At 42.2% G+C, this 21,687-nt stretch overlaps 1 protein-coding gene across 1 annotated transcript; it reads right to left on the bottom strand.

The window, feature by feature from the left end:
• Positions 1–4,591: 4,591 nt before the first annotated feature.
• Positions 4,592–21,147, bottom strand: Ppcs (phosphopantothenoylcysteine synthetase). The gene is made up of 4 exons (XM_080283403.1): positions 20,984–21,147; positions 14,450–14,651; positions 6,282–6,465; positions 4,592–5,756 (listed from the first exon to the last, which is right to left on the bottom strand). The coding sequence occupies exons 1-4, from the start codon at positions 21,145–21,147 to the stop codon at positions 5,365–5,367; spliced, it is 942 nt and encodes a 313-aa protein (XP_080139529.1). The 3' UTR covers positions 4,592–5,364.
• Between the last annotated feature and the right edge of the window lie 540 nt (positions 21,148–21,687).

Here is a 21,687-nt window from a genome sequence, read left to right as displayed (position 1 = left end):
CTTTATATATATATATATATATTCATCATCATCATCAGTGGAAATGTGCTATTTAAGAGGAGCATGTGGAGTCACATGGAGAGACAGACTAACAAACGAGGATGTGAAGGAGCGTTGTGGTGTGGATGTGGATGTGATAGGAAGTGTTAGGAGTAACACAGTGAGGTGGTTTGGTCATGTGGAGAGGATGGAGAGTGAGGGACTGATGAGAAGAGTGTATGTGAGTGAGGTGGAGGGGGAGAGAGGGAGAGGGAGGCCAAGGATGAGATGGAGGGATGGAGTGGAGAGGTATACGAGGGAAGGAAGTGTGAGCTGGGAGCAGGGCAGTGAAATGGCAGGGGACAGGGCGACTTGGAGGCGATTTGTTTGTTGCCACCCAATATGGGATGAAGGGGTCTGGCAGTAAATAAATCATCATCATCATCATCTGGACCTCCTTTCCCACCCTAGGGCAGGGTGAGGAGTAGCAACGTCCAGACAGCCTAAGTTTGCCCAGTCCAATGGGTCATGTTTCCATTCACTGATTATTCAAGCCCCTGGAATCCTGGCTGTATTTGATATGCCAAAAACTTTCACCACAATCTGTAGCTTTACATAAACGTATCCCATAGAGCCAATCCAGATGCTGTCACATTAAAAAAGGATGCCAAATCCCTGATCATGCACTGCTTACAGCATTCACCCAGCCAGCATGATCTCTTGTCAGTTCCCTAATCTCACCGACTCTCTTCCTAACACACTCATCCACCATATCCCTCCACCTTCTTGGCCTACCTCACCTCCTCCCTCCTTCAAATTCACTCAGATATACCTTTTTCACCTCACTGATGTTATCCATTCTCTCCACATGACCATACCATCTCTGTGCACTCTCTTCAATTCTGGTGTCCACAGGCTTCCTCACTCCACATCTTTCACGAATAACATTAATTCGTATCCCATCCACTCTCTGTATTCCATATACATTCCTCAGCAGTTCTATCTCCACTGCTCTCACTCTTGATTTTTCATTTTCATGCCACACCATAGTCTCTCATCCATATGTTAAAGTTGGCACTAACACTCCTTCATGTAAGCTTCACACAGCAGCAACACTCAAGCCTCTGTTTTTTATCAAGACCTTCAGTGCACCAGCTACTTTCCTTCCTTGAGTCACTCTACTTTCCACTTCTTTTGCACGTTTTCCTTTTTATTTATTTATTATTTTTTTTATCACTGTATCTAGGTATTTGAACTCTCACTAATTCCAAATCTCCCTCCATTCACTGTAATATCACACTGGGAGTCACCTTCCTTCTCGATTATCATCACTTTACTCTTTTCTACATTTACTCTCAAGGCACAATTCTCACACATCAGCAAAATACTGCACTAGACTACCAAATTCTTGTCTGGGGTTTGCAAGTAGCACTGCATCATCAGCATACAACAAATTCGAGATATTCCATCCATCACCATTCATTATCTATGCCAGCCCTCTTGCCATTACTCATGTTTTTACTTCTCTCATCACCCCACCCATATATATATATATATATATATATATTTGACAACCATGGGGACATCACACAAACTTGTCGCACGCCCACACTAATCGTGTACCATTCAATTCGATCCCCAATTACCCTTACACATGCCTCACTGCCATCATATAAACTCTTGACAACATAGCAGCTTACCATATACACTGTACATCCACAAAACCTTCCACAATCCTACTCTGTCTACTTTGTTGTATGCTTTTTCCAGATCCATAAATTCCATAAACACCTTATAGTCCATCTCGCAAGCCTTCTCCACTATCTGTCTCACTGCAGATATTTGATTCACATCCTCTGCCACTCCTAAAGCCACCCTGTTCATCACTCACTAGGACTTCTGATATCTCTTTTACTTTATGATAATTCTTCTTTATACCTTCCCTACAACACTCAGTAAACTTATGCCATGATAATTCTTCCACTCACTTTGCTCACCTTTATTTCTGTACAGGGATACAATCACAGCCTTTCCATTCTGCTGAAACAATTTCACTCATCCATCCCTTCTTACATATCTCCAACAGGCACTTCATTCAGCTCTCTCCACTACACTTAATCATCTTTGCATACACCTCATCAACTCCGCTTCACAGCGTTTTCACCTGTGCGAGTGTCACGTTCTTTGGCGCTGCATTCCTTCTCTGCACACCCCCAAAACCAATCATGTTAAGTCACTTTGCTCTCTCCATTCCCATTCTTCAGACTTTCAAAATATTCTTTCCATCTGGTTCTTACTTTATCCCCATGGGTTAATAATGTACCACTTACATCCTTCATACTATCACTTTTCTTTCCACTGTCACTTCTGCATTTTCGTCAGTGGATCCAGGGTTTGGCCCTTGGCCTTTGACTGATGCTGCTACTATGAGCAGGGCAATAGGCAAGATGCAGTTAGGGAAGGCAGAAGTTGTGTCTAGGTCGACTGCTGAAAAGTTGAAGACCTCAGGAGATATGGGAGTGGGTTAAGTTACTGACTGATAAATATGATTATGTATGTGCAGCTCCAGATGACTGGCTGAAGAGTGTGACTATACAACCTCTGCCCCTCCCCCTCCCCAAAAAAGAACTTCTTAAATGGCACACCAACTAGCTGGCATAGCATGATCCTGACAGCAGCAGTGTAGCTAGGGGGAGGCGGTGGCTGAATCGGTAGAGAGGCGGCCTGCAGTCCTGATGGACCCAGGATCGAATCCCGGCTGGTGCAGGGAACAGTTTAAGGATTTGAAATTCATAGAAGCAGACTTTCCTGATCTACCAGATGACCCGCCGACAGTACCCCCGCTAATACCAATACACCAGTCCTGTATGAGACAGTCCTAGCATGTATTCAATATGGACGGTGGGTGTTAGCGCCGAAGTGGTGACATGTGGAGGTGTAGGAGGACTACTGGGCCTTGGGATAGGCTACTGCCCCCGAGATATAGGCCATGAAGCCTTTGCCCAGAGTCGGACACATAAAAAAAAAAAAAAAAAAAAAAATTAGGCTATAGTCTAACACTAGCCACACCCTACCATATCACTTAGTCATCGAGGTATTTGTGCTTGAGTGAACATGTTTAGTGCACTTGGCAAATTTTTTTTCTCTCTCTTCTATCATCTGAAATCACCGACCTTTCAGGACAGACTTCAATGGAGGGGTGGGGGGAACATGGGCCAAGTCTGGAGAGTAGTGTGACTGGGGGATGATAGTCGTCTCAAGCTTTGCCAAAAAGTCATGCATGAGGAGCAACATGTGAGTAGCTGCATTACTAAGGTGCAGCATCCAGGTTTTGCCTGTCCATGCCTCAGACCTCTTTCTTTGCACTACCTCCCTCAGATGCTTAAGGATGTCTAAGTGAAACTCTTAACTGACTGTCTGACCAAGTGAAATAAACTCATGATGAACATTGCCCTTCCAATATAAAAAAGACAATCAACATCACCTTCGCATTTGAGTGACTATGACGTGCTTTTTTAGGCTGCAGTGATGATGTTCATAACCACTGTGACGACAGACTTTTTGTTTCGACAACACAGCTGTACACCCATGTTTCATCACATGATATGACATTTTTCAGAAAGTTTTCATAACATTCAAACAAACAGCCCTTGACTTACTATGACACGGTTCTCTTTGTGCTCAGCTGTCAGCAGACATGGCACATATTTTGTGGCAACATGATACACCCTCAATTAAAACTGTGGCACAAACTTTTATAATGCCTACTTCTTCGGAAACTTCACAGACAGGTGATGATATTCATGGCTCATAGCACACACCTTCCCAACGTGATCGTCGTCCCTTGATGTGGAAAGCCGTCCAGATTTGGGATCGTCTTCGGTGGATGTTCTACCCACTTTGAACTGCTGGAACCACTTGTTATTCATTAATCCAGATTTGTCTGTGGCAGGTATTTTGAATGTCAGTCAGCTACTTAGCCATGTCAGCCAGTTGATTTGCTATGCAAAATGTGTTGGTCACCATGAAAAACAGGGTGGGGTACAGGCTGACGGTGCCATGTACATGTTTTGTGCAAATGGAAAATGCACTTAGTAGGGCAAAAGGTAGAATTAGTAAACATGAGTAATGATGACACAGTGTGATCTAAAAATACAGCCACTTTTCTCTCACCATCACAAAAGGATACCATGCTGGCAAAAGAGAATTTGTGGAAATATCAGCCACAATTTCCAGGCTATTTTACACACAACTGTCCCTTTAAATGCTGTAAGAAGTTCTTTATACCTTGTCCTAAACTAAACACTAAATGTCTCACTGGAAAGTTTCTGTATTGAGAGTAGCTACTTTTGTTACTTTTCATATAAAATCAAGTTCCCAAATACAGTGATACAGTGCTATACAGTACCAACATTGTGCCAAAACATGATAATATCATGACACAAAGCACTGATAAAAAGTTCCTCCTTTTACCAAATTTCAACCACACAGGGATAATAAACTTCAGTACCATCACCAACCACAGAGAATATATATTTCTAATCTAACAGTGTGCTTTATACATTAATGCCATGGAAAGTGGAACTTATATATAAGACACAGCTGGCAGGTTATGGCTTACTATTGGCTGTGTGAGGCACCTAGCTGGGAGTCATGCCAGCATGGCAAGAGGTGTACAGTATTATATTCTCATTTTTCCAATGAACTATTCTTTGATTTGTTAATAATGACCATGATGGATATATCATAATTAAACTAAACATAAGACCGTAGGAAAAAAAAAACAAGGCCAACATGAGGTGACAGAAGAAAACCAACTTAGGTGGCAACAACTGGCTCAGGGATTCCCCACTGCTCAGGTGGCACTGGCAGTTTTAAAGCCCATATCCCTACCTCCAAGCAGGCTAAACAGATTTTTTTTTTTTTTTTTTTTTTTTTTTAGGACTAACTGGTCCAAGAAATTCTTTTCTTTGTCCAGCCAGGGAGGTAAAATTATACCAGCCATGGATAAATTACAATCTTATCACTAGAGGTATGGGATGAAGACTACGACTCAAATATTCCCCTTGTGTTCAGGAAGATGGCTAAAAGCGGTAGGATTGGGTAGCAGAAAGTTGAGTGGAAACCTCTTCATGTCCTGCCACAGAAATATTTGCTCCCAATATCTGTTACTTGTGTTGTAAGAAGCCTTGTAATTCACACACCACAGGAGGGGAGAAATTCTGTCATGAACTTCCTTATCTCTCTAAGAAAAACTGTTGAGCTGTGCTCTGGATTTTTTTTTTTTTTCTTTTTTTCCACCAAGTATGAAGAGAGAAAATGGGTTGGGATGATCAAGACAATTATGATGACAACCTTTACCCACAACTGCACTGTTAAGTAAGGTTACTGAGCTGTATTATTTTCTTGCAGCTGTCTTGAAATAAAATTTCTGTGCCTACTACAAACTTCTTGAACTATCACTTTCTCTATCTCCACATTATCTTGTTTCTGCTGTTCTGAAAGTCTAACCAAACAACTGTTGCCCTCAGTTACCAATGTCACCTCCTCCCGACGGGTTTGTAAAAGGTTGCCAATGACCAGGTTGTGCTTGTATCTTCTTAGAGCTGCTGTAGCTTTCTCAATGAGCATCCCTCCATCTGTTTCTAGCTTGAAAGATGTCACAAACAGCCCTGGGCCCCAGATAGATACCAGGGGACTAAGCATCTTCGGGACCAGCTCCAAAGTCACTGTCAGGGGGCCTGAGCTGGATTGGATCTTGTGCTCTGATATGTTATCTGTGGAGGGCACGGTTTATATATATATATATATATATATATATATATATATATATATATATATATATATACTGTATATACTATATAATATGTGTGTGTGTTATTTATAATAATGTAAATATACATTGGCCAAGGCTGGTGGGCCTTGTTTTCTGCAGGAAGGAAAATGAGAGTTCATAATCAACCCTTGCAAAAACAAATAAAGGTTATGACAGGGAACTGATTAGAAATATATTCGAGACTCCTTCCCAAGTATGCTAATTCTGGCAGACTTGTTCTGATAATCAAGTTCATTCCAAGCTCTACTGCCTAGCATGGTTGCACTTAACCACCAAACAGTAGCTCCATTTAAAATGGTAGCACAAGCTTTTCACTGCAATACAACAGGGTTCCTTCAAAGAGGCTGGTCTCTCTAACTATCACGAAAGGATGATAGTTAAGGTCTCTTACTTGGAATGCATTCTGAAACCTGAGGTACTGTAGTGGTATATGTAGGAAATCTTACAGATGTGCAAGAATTCTTACCTTGTGGAATATAAAAGTCTGAGACAGCTGCAGCAAGATAAAGAAGGCTGGATGGTGCATGTTGCTGCAGACACTGAGTTGCTGCACGCAGCAGCCACAGGTAATCAGACAATGTCGTAAAGTTTAACCACAATAGCCGCTTTTCCTTCTTGACACGCTGGTAGCTCTGCCAAATGGGATGGACCTGGAAAGAAAAACTAAAGGAATGAATTGGACAGAAATGCCTATCTATACAATTTACAATTACACTAATAAATGCTCTCACCAGAATAAAGTTCGTTTACTTACTAATATTCATTAACTGATCCTGAATTCTGTGAAGGATACCCCTAGCATATTGAAGTTCAGGCATTTCAGTCCCTACCTAATATCCATCCAACCTCCAATAACATACATTGCTACTTTATATCTTCCCTTATTCCACCTTTTTCACTCTCATAGACCTTCTTCATCAATCTTCCACTCCATTTGCACTGTGGAGTTGAATAATATGAGAAAAACATAACGAATAATTAGGTCTGGAAGGAAGTCAGATAAAGTACAGTGTTGCCCACTGCTAGTAAAACTGAATTCAGCCCTCCCACCTCTCTCTCACACATATAGCAGAAGCCTTAACAATAGAATTACAAAACAATAAAGGAAGAAAGATGGAAACAGGAGTGACTTATATGTCACCCTAAATAAGAACATGGAATGATGAAAAGTATGAGGATATGGCTAGAGATATGCTGATGTGTCTGAAAAAACTTATCCATTCATCCATCCATCATCCAATCCTGTGTTACCCCATGAGGAGTGTAGAGCTAGGCAAGTTGGTCCTGACATTTAAGATGAGAATGACGAGCCTCACTCATCCCTGAGTGGCATTACATGAGCAATAAACCCCAACTAGCCCTTGGGTATAAACCTGCACAAGCTCAAACTGACTTAATTACCCACTAATCCACCAGGTGCCATAATTTGGTTATATGGTTATCACCCAGCATAATAAATGGTTTCCTGGTGTACAGGAAACTATTTTGTCTTGTCTCTCAGTGTTGAGTCATTCATGGACAGAGGGAAGAGGAAAGAAAGAAGAGGAAGGAAGGAAGGAAGGAAGAGAGGAAAAGACAGTCACCTGAGAGCAGCACTACATAGAGTGAGTGGATGGTGAGCTCCCCCTCCTACCACCAAACAAAGAAGAAAATAACTAGTCCTAACTGATGACTTTCATTGCAAAGTGGTAAACTGAGAGAAGAATGATACAGGCAATAATATAAAAACATATGGGGTTACAAATTACATGAACTGGCAACAGATAATTTAATGATTCAGAATATCAAGCAGAACACAATAATGAGATCTGATGAACCATCTAGGTTATATTTTGTGCTTACAAAAGATTCAAATGATATCCAAAATTTAAAGTACTATTGTCATTTAGGAGAGTGATCATTTAGTACCTGTAACTGAATCTTAGGTTATGAACTTGGAACAGGAAGGAAAAAGCATACAGATGATAGGTATAATTTTAGCAAAGCTAATTTCATGGCATTGAGAGATTATTCCAAAGAATATGCTTGGAAAGAGTTTAATGAAGCTATAGATATAGGGGTGAGGTTAGTCACTGACCTGATAAATATGATTATATATGAGTGTGTTGCCAGATGATTGGTTGAAGAGTGTACTTGTAAATGTGTACAAAGGGAAGGGTGATGCCCTGGAAAGAGGAAATTATTGAGGTATAAAGCTTTTAGATCAGATAATGAAAGTAATGGAGAGAGTTCTAGAAGGTATGATTTGAGAAAGAGTGAATATTGATGAGATGCAGTTTGGGTTTATGCAAGCAGGGGGACCACTGATGCCATATTCATTGTTTGACAGCTTCAGGAAAAATATACTGGAATGAAAAGGGATCTGTATTTTGTTTTTGTTATTTTGGAGAAGGCCTTTGATAGAGTCCCTAGAGAGGTGGTGAAGTGGGCAATGAGAAAGTTTGGGTTGGAGGAGTGGCTGGTTAGGGTGGTTATTGCCATGTATGTGGGTGCTCACACTCAGGTAAGAATGAATGGAGATTTGAGTGATGAGTTTCTCATGCATGTTGATGTGCATCAGGGGTCAGCTTTGAGTCCCATGTTGTTTAATATGATACTTGAAGCCCTCTCACATGACTTCAGAAATGGACTTCCGTGGGAGATGTTGTATGCTGATGATTTGGTGTTGATTGCAGAGAATGAAAGGGAGGCAGAGGAAAGATTTAGGAAGTGGAGAAATGGTATGGGGCATAAGGGTTTAAGGGTAAATGCTGATAAAACAAAAGTGATGACATCTAGGGTTGGTGGCGGTACAGTCAAAGAAGAGGGAAAGTGGCCATGTGTAGTTTGCCACAAGGGCGTGGGAAGTAATTCCATCTTGTGTAGTGTTTGTGATTAGTGGGTGCACTAGAGATGTAGTGATATTAGAGGTAGACTGCGAGATAATGCTGATTTTATGTGTGAGGCATGTCAGGGAGAGCAGGTGGAGATTGTCAGGCGTGAAAGGATTGAACTTGCTGGTGAATCTCTTGATTGTGTGGAAGAGTTTTGATATTTGGGAGACATGTTATGTGCTGGAGGTGGGGCTGAAGCTAGCTCTGTGGTTAGGGTGAGAGGTGGTTGGAAGAAGTTCAGGGAGCTGTTGCCTCTCCTGTCATTAAGAGGACTCTCCCTACATGCTAAGGGGCCCTTGTATGCAGCATGTGTCAGAAGTGTGATGCTGTATGGTATAAAGACCTGGGGAGTAAAGGAAGAGGATATTCACAGGCTCAAATGTACAGAAATGACAATGATTAGGTGGAGGAGTGTATTGGTGCTATGATGAGGAAAGGTAGATTGAGAGGGTTTGGGCATGTGGAGAGGATGGGGGATGATAAGTGGGTGCAGAAGGTGACAAGTGTTAATATTGGGGGTGGGGTTGCGAGGGGTAGACCGAGAAAGACATGAGACGAGGTCATTAAGTGTGACCTCAGGGTTAATGGACTGAACAGGGAGACTGCCATGGATCGTGCAGCATGTACAGCCGCCATTAGGTGACCAAGGCCGATGCGTGCAAGCATGTTGGAGCCTTCAAAAGCAAAACAATAAATGTGTAAAATAAATACCTTACTCTCATTTTGGATATACAATGAAGATGTTAATAAATTCACTCTCAAATATGGAACTAAACAAAAAAAGATAAAGGAATGGTTCAATGACAAATGTAGAACAGCACTGGAGAAAAGAAATTAAGCAAAGAACACAACATGAAAAAACAGGAGTAAACTTGCATTGCGAGAGATATAAGAGATTACAAAATGATTACACTGTGTAACAAAGAATTTGTTTATTCAATTTTTTTGGTCTTCTTAGACTCAGTTTTCCACACTGATTTCAGTGCTGTATGTTTTGTTTGTCTATATCTAGGTTTTTGTCAACAATTGGCAATTGTTTATTTCCAGTTTTGTTACCGCGCGCCGATGTAATGGTTGATGTATCGCTTACCACATCACTCCCACACACACCATCTGCGTCCATGCAGATGTCGCTGATGTGATCATAACTGCATCATGCAACGCAGATGAAGTCAGTTCATTAGATGAGCTAGTCTCACGTTGCTAGTCTGGCTGGTCGATGTGTTTCTGAGTTATTCCTAAAGGCGTTTCTATTGATGAGACTGACCAGTAAATGTTCCTGCAAGCTGTCAGTCGATACACACTGTTATATATGTGGAAAATATATTGGACCAAACATGATCAAACACAACATCCACCTTGATACCAAATTTGCTCATGCATACAAAGCATATTTTGGCGCGGCAATGGACGATCAAGATAAGGATTGGGCTCCGCACTGCACTTGTGGTAGCTGTCACTCTGCGCTTGAAGCTTGGCTATGAGAAGCGAGAAAGAAGATGCCTTTCGCAGTTCCGAGATTGTCGCGAGAGCCTTCGAATCACCACAACGATTGGTATTTTTGCATGGTTGATATAAGTGGTGCAAACAGCATTAAGATCAGAAAGAACACTGCATATCTAAATTTGCCTTCTTCAATCTCTCTGGTGCCTCACAACAATGAGCTGGTGATTCCTGTCCCTCCTGCAGAAAGAAGTTGTCACTGGCCATGAGGACATCGTCGATGATGGAGGGGAAAGCAATGATAAATCGTATGTTGGAGAAAGTTCCCGAGACACTCCACACTTTCCCAATCAGCAAGAACTGGTTGACTTGGTCTGAGATTTAGGACTCACCAAGTCCAATGCTGAGCTGCTGGTGTCACATCTAAGTGAATGGAACTTGTTGGATCCCAGTTGCAAGTTGAGTCACAGGAATCACCACGGCAAGTTTGAATCCTTCTTCAAATTTTGAGAAGATGTTAAGAGTTTGTTCCATGCCATGGGAGTGGATTACAAGACCTCAGAATGTCGACTCTTCATAGATGGTCCCGTGAAGAGCCTAAAAGCTGTACTTTTGCATAACGGCAACAAACGCCCATCAATTCCAAGTGCACATTCTATGGAAATGAAAGAAGGCTATGAGAATGTGAAGATTTGTCTGACAAAGATTAAGTACTCAGATCACAATTAGAAGGTTTGTGGGGATTTCAAAATGATTCCATTCCTAGTTGAAATGCAAGGCGGTTAGAAGAAGTACTCATGTTTTTTATGCTTGTGGGACAGCCAAAGCGATGCAGAACATTTTGTGAGGAAAGACTGGCCTCTCAGAGAGAGTCTCACACCAGGCTCATGCAACATTCTGAGAGCTCCGCTGATCTCCAGAGAGAAGGTATTGCTATCATCACTACATATAAAACTTGAGATTCTGAAACAATTCGTGAATGCCACCGACAAGGAGGGCGATGCGTTTCTGCATATCCGATCAATGTTTCCTAAGCTGAGTGTGGCAAAGGTGATGGAGGGCATGTTCAATAGGCCGCAAGTTCGAAGAATGCATGCAAGTCGTGAACTCATGGTAAAATAACCAATGATAAAAAGTGCGCTTGGAATGCTTTCAGAGGGGTTGTGGAAGGTTTTCCTGGCAACCAGAGGGGACCAGATTCCGCACAGCTCAGCAGTCACCTGAATGGAGCATTCCACCGGCTTGGATGCAGAATGCCAAATTGCACTATCTGCATTCCCACCCTGATTTCTTCAAAACCAACTTGGGTGCAGTCAGCAAGGAGCATGGCAAACAGTTCCACCAGAACATTCTGATGATGGAAACCAGATATCAGGGCAGGTGGAACGAGGTGATGATGGGTGATTACGTTTGTGTGTGTGTGTGTGTGTGTGTGTGTGTGTGTGTGTGTGTGTGTGTGTGTAATTCACCGGGTCGGTCAGGATCACTTGATGGTCGTGATGGTCAGCTTTTACCCTCCCGGAAGGGAGCTGAGAGCTCATATAGTCCGATCTAAGGGCAAGGCTGTGACCTTCACACACGCACACACCCGTCCCCTTGCTCAAGGGGGACAGTAACCACCCACTTCGTCAGTGAAACTTTTCGCAACCTGAGCGAGGCGCGAACTCCCGTCCACCGGTTGGCAAGCGAGAACGTTACCACTGCACCAGCGAGCGGTGCGTGTGTGTGTGTGTGTGCGTGTGTGTCCAACCCTGGGCATAGGCTTCACAGCCTGCTAACAAGGCCCAGTAGTCCTCCTACATACCATCCACTTCCACATGTCACCACTTCAGCGCTAACACCCACCGTCGATACTGAATACATGCTAGGGCTGTCTCATACAGGACTGGTGTACTGGTATTAGCAGGGGTATTTTTTAGACAAGTCGGCGGGTCTTCTGGAAGATCAGTAAAGTCCGCTTTTTATGAAATTCAAATCCTTAAAGTGTTCCCTGCCCCAGCGGGGATTCGAGCCTGGGTCCAGTAGGACTGCACGCGACCTCACTACCAATTGAGCCACTGCCTACCCCTTGGGGGGGATTGCTGCGCGACTGTCATCACAGCTACAGAAGAAAGTCAAGATCAAAAGTGCACTTCTAGAGACTATGCGCCCTGCATTCCTTGTGATGTTACTCTTTGCTCATTTTCTAGTTATATTCATAATATACACCTGGAAATATATAAATTCTTTGACATTCTCAACATTCTCAGAATGGTAACAAATTGCAGTTCCTGTCCTTGTAAGATACATATGCTGTTGCATAATTCCTCTAACTCTAGATTTACTCAAAAACAAATAGCATATTCAGAAACCAGGCACTGACACTGATCAGAAATAGTGTAAAAGTCAACATAAACAAAAAATTGGTTTAAGTTTGTTACACAGTGTTATATGATGATTAGAAAAGAAGATGCTGCCAAATAAAGAGAAAACATAGAGGACAGGTGTGGAATTGATCCAAAATTATTTTATAGAAACACACATAGAAAAATGAAAAGAACAGAAAAGATTGTAAGACAAAAAGTTGGTGAATCTGTCTATGAACAAGAGGAGGACATGCCTGAGATTATGAATGAAAAGTTTCAGTTTTTGTGAGAAGGATTTCCAGACTTGAAATAAATCGGAACAGGGCAAATTAGATAATGTTTTTAGAATTTGAAACAAAGGTCAGTGGTAGGTGGTGGCAACCATAATCCACTCACCTGATGTAGTGCTGCCTACTTCTTTCACATTTATCATTTTTTTTTTTCTGTGTCTGCCCTCCTCTCTTCCATTTTCTCCCATCTTTCCTGTCATTTTTTATTACTCTTCTTTCCCTTTCAGGTGGCTTTACATTAAGCGACCAGCCAAATGGTTTCTTGTAAGCCAGGAAACCATTTACAATGCTGGGTGATAACCACACTACCAATTCACATGTTCCTTACATGTCAACAAATGGGTTGGCAGAGGGTTAGTGGCCCTCCCCATAAAATAATCAACTTAAGGACAAACAGCCACCCCTTTAGCGTAGGTGGAAAGCCCTCTCAGTGTCAGGAGAGGCAACAGCTTCCTGAACTTCCTCCAGCCACCCCTTTCCCTAGCCTCAGAGTAAGCTCCAGCCCCACCTCCAGCATAAAACATGTCCTCCAAATGACAAAACTTATTCCATGCACTCCAGAGATTCACCAGTAAGATCAATTCTTTCACACCTGACAACCTCTACATGCACCCCCCGACACAATGAACACACAAAATCAGCATCATCATGCAGCCTTCCTCTTAATGCCACTACACCTTTTATGTACCCACGTATCACAAACACTGCACAAGATGGAAGTACTGTACTTCCTATGTCCTTGTGGCAAACTGCACATGGTCACACTCCCTCTGCCCTGACAGTACCACCACCAGCTCTGGATTTCATCACTTTTGTTTTATCCGCATTTACCCTCAAACCCTTGTGCTCTTTTCCATCTCTCCATTTCCAAATTTCTCCACTACCTCCCTCTCATTCTCAGCAGTCAACACCAAGTCATCATCGTACAGAGATTAAGCAACATGATGAACAAATGTGATATGTAATGATATTTAATGAACCAACACACAGTATACACCTAAACCTAATTTTGTGTATTAATATACACCATCCACTCACTCGATGTAGTGCTGTTCTCAGATGCGTGCCCTTTCTTCCCTTCCTTCCTCTCCTGTCATTCTTTCTTTCCTTCTTTCTTCTGTCTACAGGTGACTCTACACTAAGTGACAAGCCAAATGGTTTCCTGTATACCAGGAAACCATTTACTATGCTGGGTGGTAACCATATAACCAAATTATGGCGCCTGGTGGTTTAGTGGGTAATTAAGGCACTCCAATTGGATTGAGCTGGTGAAGGTTTATATCCAAGGGATGGTTGGGGTTTATTGCTCATGTAATGCCACTCAGGGATGAGTGAGGCTGGTCACTCTCATCTTAAATGTCAGGACCAATTTGCCTAGCCCCGGACTCCTACGCTCCTAATGGGGCAATGTAGGATTGGATGATGTGTGACATAATGTATATAAAATATAGTATAGACATGTAAACAGAAAGATGTGAAATAGTGGGAAGAAGAGGGAAGAAGAGGTATTTGGTGAGAAAGCATGGAAATCGGGAATGGAAGAAGAATAACTAACAGCAAAATACCGGTATATGCATAAAGACAGAGCTGCCAAGAGAGTCAACTGTCATGACCCTCCTCTACAGGGGTGTTCTTGGGAATGGACAAGGTACCAGAATGACAGACAGATAGGCAGACAGTTACCTGAGCTGAATGTTGTTGAGTGAGGGCAAGGCGGCCCCCCTCCTGCTCCTCCAGTGCGTCCAGAAGAACACCAGGATGAAGATGCCGCATGAAGGGAGCCACAGATTTGTCCCGGTGAAGGAAAATAACTGCATATCCTTCATCAAGGAAGTATTCTGTTGAAGCAGCACCACGTGTTCCAGCACTGAAGTTGTCAACAAACCTGAGAAAAAATTAAGATTTAGGGGAGGTAACTCCATCTTGTGCAATATTTGTGATAAGTGGGTGCATAAGAGATGAAGTGGTATGAAAGACTGATTGAGTGATAATGCCGATTTCATGTATGCAATGTGTCTGGGAGAGCATGTAGAGATTGTCATGCATGAAAGGACTGATCTTGCTAATGAGTCTCTTGTGTGTGGAAGAGTTTTGTTATTTGTGAGACATGTTATGTTCTGGAGGTGGGGATGGAGCTAGCTCTGTGTCTAAGGTATGGAGTGGATGAAGGAAGTTCAGGGAGCTGTTGCCTCTTCTGATACTGAGAGGGCTCTCCTTTCATGCTAGAGAATATTGTATGCGGCATCTGTTAGGAGTGTAATGCTTTATGGTGGCAAAATCTGAGCAGTGATTGAAGAGGATATTCTTGGATTCAAATGAACAGACATGACTATAATATGATGGATGCATCATGTGTCCTTGAATGCAAGGCCTTGGGGGGCAGGGACTAAGATTACAACTGAAAAGATGAGAGGATGGATGGTTCTAGAATGCACAGTATTGATGCTGTGACAAAGAGGAGTACATTTACAGCTACCACAAACTGACTTAGGACCTCCCCCCACAAGGTATTAACTCGCCCCGTTCCAACCGATTTTCCACCACTGACTCCCCCCAATCCCGACCAATTTTGGAAAAAAATTCTTTTGGCTCAAACCTCCGCTTTTGGTGAGAAACATCAAAACTTCATAGAGAAATCGCTCACCTGAGGTTTAAAATACTCGATACAGGTAGCAGTACCCCTTACCTTACTGGGTTTTCTATCAGGCTGGCTCCAAAGAAAACAAGTTCTATGGGAGGGTAACTATTCCACACCACTCATAAACGGTATTTATTTATTTATTTGGTACAAATTTATATGCAGTACGGGAGTATACTGTATTGGTTTTCACACAGTAATATAAGGCAATATAAGCACTGTTTCGCTTACCAAACACATCAACATACCTGACCTTTTTTGGCGACATTACCTGATCATCATTTCTGACTATTTCTTCCTCTAATGCTATATAAACTTTGTCCTCCACATTGTCATTGATTGGGGAATCACTCTGGCCCTGAATTTCGTACCGTGGCACGACATGTCTTTACTGGCCAGGTCACTGGTAACAGGTGAATTGCTGAGACAATGATGTGTGGGGGAGGGGGAGAGGTCATACGGGGCAAGGCATTGTCCCTGCATGGCATTTTGTAGAGGAAGGTGTCCCATGTATACGTACCAAAAATACGCGCGAAAATTGAAAATTGTGCAAATTAAGGACCTTGGAATTGATGTGTGTTTATATACATCAACGGGACTGACAGTGACAAAACATGTGGATGTATATATATGTCAACGGGACGTGGCAAGTTAAAAAACACAGAAATCATAGTACAGTATATTACAATGTTTGTTCACGAAATGCCATTCATTAATATGAAATCATGTTTCCCTTGTTTTTCAGGACCAGCTGGATGCGTTTTGGCATGGAATCACTTAAATCTCTAAAGTAATCTAAGGACATTTTTTTGTGCCAAACATTTGTCAGTTCAGTCTTGAGGTTGTCCAGATTGGGTGTCTTCTTCTCTGCCATGATTTTCTTAAACCTTTGCCCAGCAGTTCTCTATCGGATTTAGATCCGCAGTGTCACCAGGCCAGTCGAGGACCTCAATCCGATTACCCTGAAGCCATTTTGTCACCTTTCTTTACTTGTGACATGAAGCTGAATCGTGCATGAAAAAGTCGCACCCATGAATAACAAAAAAGTTTAACAAATGATCTTTCAGAACCTGAATGTCTATCTATCTATCTATCTATAGCCCCAACGCCCTAATCCCGCAAAGGGTGGCCGCAGACAAAACGCCTCCAAGTCACTCTGTCACCCACCATTTGACTCCCCTCCCCCCAACTCACCCCCCCCCTCCCTCATATACCTCTCAACTCCATCCCTCCACCTCATCCTCGGTCTACCCCTCCCTCTCCCTCCCTCCACCTCACCTACATACACCCTCTTAGTCAGTCTTTCATTCTCCATTCTCTCCACATGTCCAAACCACCTCAGTGTATTTCTCCTAATCTTTTCAACCACATCCACATCTACCCCACAACGGTCCTTCACTTCTTCATTCGTCAACCTGTCCCTCCACGTCACTCCACATGCTCCTCTCAAGTAACTCATTTCCACTGCTCTCACTCTTGACTTGTTCCCCTCTTGCAAGGTCCATGCCTCGCTTCCATACGTCAGGGTAGGGATCACAATACCATCATGCAGTGACTTCTTAACTTCCATACTCACCTCCCTATTTCTCATCACTGCTTTCAGTGTACCAACAACCTTTCTTCCCTGCTGTACCCTTTCACGTACTTCATCCCCCAAAGTTCCATCCTTACTCATCACACTACCCAAGTACTTGAATGCACTCACATTCTCCATATCCTCACCATCCAACCTCACTGCACACTCTGTGACTTCATTCCTCTCAAACACCATAACTGTACTTTTGTTTACATTAACTTTCAGCTTCCTCCTCCTACACACTGTCCCAAATTCATTCACCAAACCTTGCAACTCCCATTCATCTTCACTCAACAATACTGTATCATCAGCAAACAGCAACACCGGAAGCTTCCAAATCTCATCCTCATTCATTAGGGCCACCCCCACATCCACTGCCCTACCTTGAACCTGAATGTACAGGCCACTATTCATCATCAAGTTCTTGGGAAGAAAGCAGATGCCTCCCCTTCCCATTTCACCTCAGAAACACCCCCATACCATTACTGATTGTGGGTGCTTAACAGTCAGCACCATGTAAGCAGGGTCATATCGACTATGGAAGGCAGGGCAACGAACCTTGGCAGAACACACCTGGAACACTTGGAATGTGCTTTCATCGGAAAACATAACCTTTCTCCACTCATCCGATGTCCAGTGTGCATACTTCTTGGTAAACTGAATGTGCTGCTTCTTCATGCGGTAAGTGGCAGTTTCTTGGCTGCGGTGCAGCTTGGCAAACCCAGCTCCTTCTGCAAGCATTGTTGGATAGTTTGAATTGAGACGTCTTGTAGCAGCTGGGGATGCATTTTCTTCAATTCTGCTGCTGTCAGTCGAGGATTCTTGATTACTTCCCTCTTCAGAAGCGTATCTGTACCTCTGGAAGTCATCCTCTTCTTTCCACCACCATGCTTGTGCCCTGGTATGACATCAGGTGGCAGGCCACGCGCTGCAGCAAGAATCTTCATGACAGTCAACTCTGCGCGTCCAGTACGTTCGCAAATCGTGTTGATAAGGACATTATCCTGCCTCCATGCAATGATACGGACCTTCTCATCCCTTAAGCAGTACTTTCCAGGCACGACAACTTGACTCTAGGAAAATAACAGGGCAAACAGTAATGCATACGAAAAAAGAGGGAGGTGCAAGCTCGGAGCGACAGGAATATATACTCCCACTCTCACTTTTGGGCAAGCACTGACGTGCTGAGTGTTTCACCACCTCCCGCCAACACCAGAGGAGTTGCCAGTTACATCTTGCCCATAAAATTCACTTGGTAAAGGTGGAAACACAAAGCAAAGACAGACAACTCTCCCATAGCTTTCTGTGTCTAGGTCCTACGTCAATTTGCGGTGGATGTAGATGGTATGGGCATACTGAAAGGATGGAGGATGAGAGATGAGTGCAGAAAGTGAGACATGTGAATACTGGGGACAAGGTTGCAAGAGGCAGACTGAAAGATGAGGTCACAGAATGTGACTTCAGAGACGAGGGACTGAACAGGGTGGCTGCCAGAGATCGAGCAACATGAAGAGCAGCCATTAGGTGGCCAAGACTGATGTATGCAAGCATACTGAAGACTTTGTAAATGAAGCAATAAATGGTGGCTCTGAAGTATTCACAGTACTGGTTAATACAGAACTAGTATAAAGAAATTAAGGATACTGAGTAATGTAAGAGGACTTTGAAATAATTATGTTTTTTCCTAAAAAATAAAAAAATAAGTATTATTTTAGCTGCAAAGCCATGCACCTGAATCAAGAGAGAATGAATGAATCAATTAATTACTAGATATAATTCCATGGTGTCACTAAGGCCTGGTGATATGGCAGCAAAATTTCAAGAACATGAACAGTTAAAACAAACAATGCTAAAACTAGGAGTAAAAATGCTAAATTTTGCTGGATAAATGGTAACATTCTATTCAATATAATTGCTCTTGGATACAGGAGGTCCATGCTGTGGACGCACAGTACAGTACATCACTGATTCGATAAACTGTTTACAGAGTAGGGAGAGCGTTTCTTTTTGTTGCTTAAAGTCTGACCCTGCAAGATCTCCATGTGCATTAAGTGTGCAGGTGCTCTGCCTTTCTATCCTGTATGTGGTTCTTGAAGGTGTGTCCCGTGTCATATGTTACTCCATGAAATATGCGCTGTATATACAGGCACTGCAGATTGGTCAGAACAGCAACAACAAAGAAGCAAGGACATATTACTCACACACATAAAATCTGGTATCTCACGACACAGATAACATACTGATACATTAATATACAGTATAACAGACATGAACTGTCAATCACCGTACAGTAGTTCAAATGTTTAATATGTTAATGAACACAGAATAAAGTTAGTCTCAGAGAATACATATATACTGTATATTGGTGAGGCTGCATCCGTCCATAAAAATGACAACGCCAAGGCAACATTTTGAGAAACTTACCAGCACTTGCATGTTGCAGGAAAGCTCTAGTTTGGAATGATATTTGGTTTTCTGTACCTCAAACAGAGATTACCAGGCCTTCCCTTGCTCACATGTTACTCTTCATGGCAAACCTGGTCTGAATAGCATCATTCAAATTACACTCCTTTGATCATGCTTAATCCCTTTGCCATGATGACATACCCTGAACATCATTTCTAGGCATCAGGAGCATATGAGGACATACCCAGGATGTCAAAAGCCAATGCTTTACTATGGGGATATCAGAGGGCTGTTTGAAACTTCCTAGCTTCTCCTCCCACTACTCAGATATGGTACTTGCGGGAAGATAAGCTCATGGCAAAGAAGTTAAGGGGTTAAGCTTGTGGTGAAGGGGTTAACATGGAAGAGCATCCCTAATATGTATAATCAGAGGTATATACCAGTAACTACAGACATTTAGCAATACTGCTGATGAATCTGTGATTAAGTACAAAATTTATATCTAGTTTTCAGAATCATCTTGTGGCCTACATGAATCCTTTTCACGATCCATAGTCTGAGAAATCGTGATACAGGGTAGGTTCCAAAAGTTATCTAAAAATGAACTGTTCTTATAAATTATAAGCAAATTTGCTAACTCATACTTCTCTTGGTCCCGTGGTTCACTTAAGTGGTGATCTGATTGCATACTGCACTATTAGTCTGAGACAGACATAATATGGAATGCAAACTCTGGGAAGTCTCATGTCATTACCATCCTAATAAGGTAGCCAATGTACAATCATGACCCAGTATACGAAAGTGTGGTACATGATAAATCAATAGTTACCAAATACCCAGTTCCTGGTAAACAACAGTGGAATCTGCTTATACAATAACTATGATGACCACATATGACAATCTCATGCATACATGGTGCCACTCATACAAGCCAACAGTCAGATGTTTGAGCCAAGATGGTTACCAGTGTTTACATGAACCGTGATCATCTCCCTTTTATACTAACATCCAAGGCCACTGAAACACCATCGTTATCATTAAATAACAGTTCAAGTATGCAACAAATAGTGCAATGTGTGCTCTAAATAAAGTTATAACTTTCTGTGCGTGAAATACTGTACTGAAACCAGTGACTTGAAAATCATGCCGGATAAGGATACTACCCCTAGTGTAGAGCACGGTGCTACTGACAGCACTGAAGGCAAGCCTGACTGGGTAAGCTTTTTTGAAATTTTAGGTTACGTGGCCCTTGACCAAAAAACGTATCCCCATTGAACCCATGTTAAACTGACATCAATTTACCATAAATCACTACGAGATAAGTCTTCACTTGATGTAACCCCATCGCATATCACGTCATGACTGTACTGGTATACATCAATTCAGACTGTACTGGCATCCCTCTTTGAAAATTAATCCAGTACATGCATCTCATGCTATAATGATAAATTCATCAACCAAAGATCTATCATATAAAAACCATAACTGAAGCAGTTGCATACCCACAGTTCACCAAGTTTATATTCACAGGAATGAGACAAAACGGAGACAAAATTAAAATCAAAGAATGTTACGATGTGTCCTAGGGTAAACATACCTGACTGTGTTGCGTTCAAGTGGGACAGTGGTGCCCCCAGAGGTCACAAGAACAATGGGACAGTAGTTGGCATGCCTTTCACAAAACTCCTTAAGCTGTGCACAGGCCAAGGCATATGCTCCAGGGGCAGGATTCTTTGAAAAGTATTGTTCCCATTCCTCCATTGTTACACTGTTTTGCATAATAAGACAAACTGGTAAATTATGAGTTAGTTTGATTTAATTCATCTATAAATCCAGTGATGATGATGATAATGATGATGTTGATGATGACAATAATTTTTTGCAAAAATTATTCCACAGAACTGATGGTCAACTGTATGGTCAACTGTAAAGATGCTGGTGGTGAACATATCAAGCAGGTTCAATTTCCTGCAATGTTGACAGAGGCAATAAAAGCATGGCAACACTATATGAGTGACTGTAACCTACAGTACAACCATACTGTTAATGTAAGACAAGGACTGTAGCCTCGATAAAAAAAGTATTGGCACCATGGGGTCAGATAAGATATGAAATACTTCATCTCTGGTTCAATCTGTAGTGTTGGCAAGCCAGTTTAATTCACAAAAATGATTAAGTTATCATGTAGTACAATGTTTCTCTGATTAATCCAGCTATATATCTGTTAAATACATGATAACAACACAAATGAAGCATACAAAGCGACATAGCCGTGTCATTTCCTGTAAATCATAGTCCATG

Source organism: Coenobita brevimanus, chromosome 97 (assembly GCF_032717465.1).
Source record: "Coenobita brevimanus isolate Jiangsu-jjx chromosome 97, ASM3271746v2, whole genome shotgun sequence".
NCBI classification, from domain to species: domain Eukaryota; kingdom Metazoa; phylum Arthropoda; class Malacostraca; order Decapoda; family Coenobitidae; genus Coenobita; species Coenobita brevimanus.
Note: the sequence above shows the minus strand (reverse complement) of the source record. Positions and strands in the feature narration are given on the sequence as shown.

Coding starts and splice junctions, on each gene's coding strand:
- Ppcs (XM_080283403.1), bottom strand. CDS start 21,147: ATGGAGGAATGGGAACAATACTTTTCAAAGAATCCTGCCCCTGGAGCA. Junction 6,466..14,449: donor CTCAACAACATTCAGCTCAG/GTAACTGTCTGC, acceptor TTTTCTTTCCAG/GTCCATCCCATTTGGCAGAG. Junction 5,757..6,281: donor AGACTTTTATATTCCACAAG/GTAAGAATTCTT, acceptor TGCCCTCCACAG/ATAACATATCAGAGCACAAG.